The sequence below is a fragment of the Echinops telfairi genome, unplaced genomic scaffold, assembly GCF_000313985.2.
Source record: "Echinops telfairi isolate 266 unplaced genomic scaffold, ASM31398v2 ScPeMD7_7453;HRSCAF=8491, whole genome shotgun sequence".
In the NCBI taxonomy this organism is placed as follows: domain Eukaryota; kingdom Metazoa; phylum Chordata; class Mammalia; order Afrosoricida; family Tenrecidae; genus Echinops; species Echinops telfairi.
This window is the reverse complement of record NW_022111353.1, coordinates 1,510,771-1,517,557: the sequence shown is the minus strand read 5'-3', so window position 1 is coordinate 1,517,557 and position 6,787 is coordinate 1,510,771. Positions and strand designations below refer to the sequence as shown.

Sequence of the window (6,787 nt, the reverse complement as noted above, 5' to 3'; positions counted from 1 at the left end):
GATTGAACTATTGAATTGTTATGACTTGTGAATTATATTCAATAAAGCTGTTTAAAAAGAAGTAGGATTTAGGGGAAATGACAAGCAAGACTATTTCTCTCAATTATTTTCTTTGATTTCCATAAAGCCAGAGTAACGTGAATAGAACGTGAAGATGCATGTCTTTCTTTCCTAGTCAATGGGATGGGACATTACCTATCAGGGTTGATTTTTCTCTCCATCTTATACATGTGAGTACCTTCCGAGGGAGTTCCCAGGATGAGGAAGTGAATCCAGAGCTCTGTGACAGGAAATAGATGTAAATTTGACTAATGACACATAGTAGGCAATCGAGATTTGTGTTGTTGTCCATGATTCTGAACTAATGCAATACACTTCTAACTAATAGAATAAGCAATCAACCAACTAACTATGTATATATTTATTTCTTTTTTTTTTCAGGATGAAATTCAAGATAGAAATTCTCCAAGGCCACTCCTTCAATTGCACAGGTGGAAATGCATTCTGATTATGCTTATAATAATTCTCAATACCGAGGGGACACTCTCTCTGAGGACTTTCATGTCTAGAGATCTCATAAGAAGGCAGGCAGAAAGAAAAAAAAAGAAGGCAGGCAGAATTTCAAAGAAGGAGAAACTAGATTTAGAAAACAGAGTGGATGCTGCACTCTTAACATGAATTATCACTTCAAATATGTTTCTCTTTCTAATCCCTTGAAACTACACCTGAAAAGTGAGAAGTTTTCTTACTTACAAATCAGAAAACTGTTATCAGGTAAGGGAGTAAAATCAGGCTGTAAAGTGGTTCAACTTTTCTGTTAGTGAGTGTTCTGTCATTTCTAGAATTAAAACTAAATAAGCAGGACTTAAATCATGTCCTATTTCATGAAATGTATGGAGGTTGTAAGACACTTTCTTTCTCACATTTTTGCTTTCATTCGCACTTTCACTGCAACGTGTCTGGCTAGACATCCTCCAAACTAAGTCCATAATCTCTAAAGATACAATTGCAGCAAAGCACATAGTTTACAACACATGGGCCTGATTTCCAAATTATCTTATTAATGACAGGAAGAGCATTTTGTTTGTTTGTTTTCAGTACTTTTTAATGCAGCACTGCTTTTATGGGCTAGAGGCTCAAGAATAAATAGATTATTCATGCATGTATTACTTGAGTAGTATAGGCATACTTCAACAAATAATTTCATACACTATTGTTGCATATGTAACAAATCTTTCGCTGAGCATATCACTGTCAGCCAACAGCTGACCTCCTATGGCTACTCAGGAAGCGATTCCATCTCCTTATCTATGCAAGGCACATTGCCACAGGGCAGATGTCAGACATGAATCCATTTACATGTCATCTGTAATTTTTTAAAGATCTTTTTTTTTAAATCATTCTTTAAAAATCTATAAAGTACACGGGTTGTTTAAAAAAAAGCTCAATTGAATGCTTCATAAAAACATTGTGAAAATTAAATCATTTCCAGATATTAGAAAACTCAAACTCGCAGGCTTCTAAGAGATGCCCCCTAATGCTTTTTGTTTAAACTCTTATTCACCCCATACTTGGTTCGATGGTTTCTCAAACTTTAAAAGATTTCTCTTTCATAGAAAGCTACCCAATCTACATTTATTTTTCTTTCTTCTTAAAATCATTTTATTGGGTCTCTTACAAATCTTATCACAGTCCATACAAACATCCATAATGTCAAGCTCATTTATACATATGCCCCAATCCACATTTCTGTTATACTTCTTACACGTCTCTCCGTGTTCCTTTTCTCTACAAATTATCCTGATATGTTTGCTTCATCTCTCCCAATAAACATCTGCTACTATGGAAATAAAAGAAACAAGATAGAAAAAACAAAACAAAACTCCCTGCAATTTAGTCGATTCTGACACATGGCAACCCAATAGGAGAGAGTAGCACTATGCCTAGGAATTTTTGAAACTCTAAATCTTTAAGGGAGTAGAAAGCGTCATCATCTTCCCTCGGATTTGCTGGTGTTGGTGAACCGCTGACATTCAGGTTAGTAACCCAACTCTTTACTGTTGGTGTAAAATTAATGGAACCGGAGGTGTACATGGGGATTTCCACTGAAAGAGCATAATTAAAAAATCTGAACAGTGATATTTTTGAGGCAAAATAAAATTAGAACTTAAGATAACAGATCACACAAATAAAGAATTTGAAAGGGAACCAAAAAATATTTTGAGGAGAGGTAAGCATTGGGTGAACCTAGGGAGGAACTGTTGGGGTGAGTCCACCAGAGGAAGAGCTTACTGACCCAAGCATTCATCAGAGCCGTGATCTGAGAATTCTACGTTAAGTAAAACTAAGGCTCATAAGAATCACCTAAGCTTAACAGCAGATGTATTAATGTAAATTTGCAAATAAAACTCAGACTGATACTATTTGAATGGGGTGGCCTCTCTCATTAAAGTTTCTTCATGGTCTCATAGATATGTATTCAGAGGGATCAGGAAGAAGGCCTCACTAATCCAATTTATATTCTTAATGAATGGAAAGCTACTGCTTTTACTTTAATGGGCTTTTGTGTATCAAAAAAGATTAGTGGTCTATAAAGAGCTTATTGAATTCTTTCTGGTTTATTTTCCTTAAGGTAAAAATCTGCCAGGTGGCATCATAAGAAGGCAAAAGGTAGCATTCTGGTGAAGGAACTCATTGAGCTGATTCAGAATGATGAAAAGAAAGTTGTTATCACAAGGTAGTGGATCACTCTCAGAGCAATTGGGGAGCTGGCAATATGCAGTAGATCACAGAATGTAAACTACTAATGATAAATCAAAGAAAAACCAAACACTAATGATAAAGCAAAGAAGAAAAAAGGAATTGAGTGAGACAAGTAACAAACATGTACCCTTAATATCTTACAGCTTTATAATCCACATTCAATAAAGCACCCAGAGCTGGGATCCTATAAATCAACTATAGAGCAAAACCAGTTGTGATCAAGTCGATTTCAACTGATGGTGCCTCCCAGTGTTAGAGAGTAGAATGGGGATCTGTAGGATGTATTTTCCCTTCTGACATAGAGGGTTAAACACTAGCCTGGTGTGGTAATCATTTCTTTTAGAAGAATTAATGCATGACTAGTCCCAAGGAAATGGAGATTAATGATGTCCCAAATGTCCAACCCTCTCAAGACACAATTCTGCTTCATTTTGCCTCCACTTCTCCCTTACCTATATTCCCTTATGTCACTGGGTTTTTCAAATTAATGCACCATCCCACAGAAAAACAAAAAAAGTGTGAGGAAATGTCTCACACGGTGGCCGGTACTGTTCTGTGCAAAATCTGGGCAGCACAGAGCCTGTGCTGAACGTTAGGCCAGGGTGAGCCAGATACAGGGTCCAAAGCCAGAAATCAAGGATGTCCAAATGTCACAGCATGACCTTACCCTTCCAACAAAGCTCCGTCAGGAATGGAGGACTGGTTTTCAAGTGAGGTGATGATCATATGGAATGGTATGACAACACCATTGTATAACCAAGGAACACAAACATTGTGTCCTGGTTCCCACCCTGTTGTAAGGGGAGATCTTAAAGATGGCACCAAGGGAACAAAGAGTCCAGTCCAATTCAAACCCTCTGCTAAGGTCAGGTCTTAATCCCATCCCATTCCTGCTCCTAAGGAAAGAATATCCTCCAAATGGAATGATAGCCACAGCATATGAAGTCCAGAATTATTATATATCAGATAAGAAATTGAGACTATGTATAGAGCATAAGAATATAGAAATTCGATAAATATAAAACTAAGGTTGAAATGTAAGGGTAAGTGTAAAAATCATCTACACTCAAGGACCGATGGCTGATCCAGGCCAACACAATAAAGAAGACTGCACTGAAGACAGACTGTTACCAAGTACACCCAAGACAGATGGCCGACCTAGTAATTAAGATATAGATTTACACTAAAAGCATATAAAAAGCCACAGCATTACAACTCAGTGCTCCACTATGATTAGAGTTTATGTATGAGACAGCACCTACTTGCTGCTAGTAAGCTTTATTATTTCTTGGTTGTGGGTGTTCAGGTTTATATATTGACTATTATTTGATATATATTTGAAATGTATGTGATTGCTTGAACTTGCACTGTGATATCACATTAGGAACTATGGTTAGTAGGGCCATATTAATTGATTATAACTCAACTGCTAACCACAAGGCTGGTGATTCAAACCCACAAGCCATTTAGCAGGAGAAACATGAGGCTGTTTGATTACTTAACGATTTCCAATATTGGAAACTCAGTACCTTAAAGAGTATATCCACCCTATTCCCACAGGGTCATTATAAGTCAAAATTGATTCATGAGAGTGGATTTCATTTATGTGGGGTTTATTATTTTCATTATTATTATTTTATCTTTACAGAAGCAGGTCACAGACATTTCTTGTACAGAGCCACTGAGCCGCTTCCAACAACCTATCTCTCTGTGATTCGTGGGGAACAAACCAATGCCCAACTTAGAAACCCTCAAACAATTGTGTTGACGTTGCTGGCAGCAGTCAAGTCAGTTAGGAAACGTAAAAACCTGGTGGGTGTACAACAGAACAAACACTGCCGGGACTGTGCCGTACTCACACTTGTTAAAATTGAACCCATTGTGGAGGGGTTGATCTTCTGAATGATATCCAACAATGGTCTGCAGCTATTAAAAAGGTTTTCAATCCATTCATCCTCCAAGAGTAGAGAACTTTGTCCTCCTTCATTATGTTATCTTATCCTGAAAGCTCAGCTGAAACGTGTTCACCATGGGTGACCCCGCTAATATTGCAAATACCAATGACATGGCTTCCAACATCACAGCAACACAAAACCCACCAAAGTCCAACAAACAGACAAGACTTGGGTTGGAAAAGCAGTTGCATTTTTCCTCAAAATATTTTATTTCTGTTTGAGGAAATCCTGGGCTGCTAGAGATTCTGCTTCTTGTTACAGACAGGATTCCATGCATTATCTTATCTTTCCTTTTCAGAGATGCTAAACCATTCCTCCGTCACTGAATTTCTCCTTCTGGGAATGACAGATATCCAAGAACTGTGGCCTCTTCTCTTCGTGGTTTTCCTCGCCAGCTACTTTGTCATTGTGGCTGGGAATGGAGCTATCCTGATGATTGTCATCTGTGATCCCAAACTCCATTCGCCTATGTATTTCTTCCTGGGAAACCTATCGTGTCTAGATATCTGCTACTCCACCGTGACACTGCCGAACATGCTGGAGAATCTGCTCGCTCCAAACAAAGCAATCTCCTTTGTGGGATGCATCAGCCAGCTTCATTTCTTTCATTTCCTGGGCAGCACAGAGGCCATGCTGTTGGCTGTGATGGCCTTTGACCGTTTTGTGGCCATCTGCAAGCCACTTCGTTACACTGTCATCATGAATCATCAGTGCTGTGCCCGGATGGCTGGCACTGTATGGGTCATTGGATTTTTCCATGCCCTGCTACACTCCATAATGACCTCTAACTTGAACTTCTGTGGTTCTAACCACATCCATCACTTCTTCTGTGATATTAAGCCATTGTTAGAGTTGGCCTGTGGGAACACTGAGCTCAATGAATGGCTACTCAACACTGTTACAGGGACCATTGGCATGGGCTGCTTTTTCCTCACACTTCTCTCCTATTTATATATTATCCTGCACCTCTTCTTCAAGACCTGTTCTTGCAGCATGCTTCACAAATCATTGTCCACATGTGCTTCCCACTTCATGGTAGTTACCCTTTTCTATGTTCCTGTTCTACTTACGTATGCTCGGCCTTCCTCAGGCACCTCCATGGACCAGGAACGGGTCATTGCCATCATGTACACTGTGGTCACCCCTGTGCTAAACCCACTGATCTATACTTTGAGGAACAAGGATGTAAAGAGGGCCTTGATCAGGGCAGTCAGATAGCAACAATTACCGAAAGAATGGAGAAAATTCTTCTTAGGCATATATAGTAGCCAATGAGAAAATTGAATTTGGAATTTATACTGCTTCTCAAATCGTTTAGGATGTATGTAAAATAGATATTGAAATAAACAAATGAATAGGAAAATCCAACCCAGTAGGTAAAGGAAACATAAACAAATTGGACATTAACTGTAGAATCCTCATGCGGATAGGTATTTAAGGTAGCAGCTGATATAACTGATTTGTCATAAATTCTACTTTATTTATGTCCAAAATCCTCTAGAAAGTATATGCCTATATAACTCATGTAAAGCACACATGGATAAGATTTAGACCTGTTTGCTTTTGTGTTACCTTTAACACATTTAATGAGAACAATAAAATTATTCCCTTTTCATATTTTGGAGATTTTCAATTAGGGATATGGCTACTTAATTGTAAAATTAAATGTTAACTCATATAATTTAGACTGAATTCTAGAGAGATATGTCATGATTCCATGATCACCAAGTAATGAGACAAAAATTAAAACAAATGAATTACAGCCACTGATTAACAGAAATAAAAAACCAAGAATTGATCTAAAGAGTTCTGCCTATCAATCTTCACAAAAATTTTTTTCATCCTCAACTGTACAAACTGTCAAGGATGATATCTGTGAAATGTCCTTAAAAGTGGAAGCAAACGGTGAGAAAACCCCCAACAACGCCTCTATTCCATAAATGTGTTGTTTTTCCATCATTTAATCACTGTGACTTTCAAAACTTTCTATACTTTTCTTTTGTTTTTTCTGTTTATATGCCTCTTCATAACAGATTATAATATGATTCAAGACAGGTAAAATAAAAATA

At 37.8% G+C, this 6,787-nt stretch overlaps 1 protein-coding gene across 1 annotated transcript; it reads left to right on the top strand.

Annotated features, from left to right (window-relative positions):
* The first annotated feature begins 5,018 nt into the window (after positions 1 to 5,018).
* LOC101640561 (olfactory receptor 12D2-like) lies at positions 5,019 to 5,936 on the top strand. Its single transcript, XM_004717300.1, has one exon. The coding sequence runs from the start codon at positions 5,019 to 5,021 to the stop codon at positions 5,934 to 5,936; it is 918 nt and encodes a 305-aa protein (XP_004717357.1).
* Positions 5,937 to 6,787: the final 851 nt, after the last annotated feature.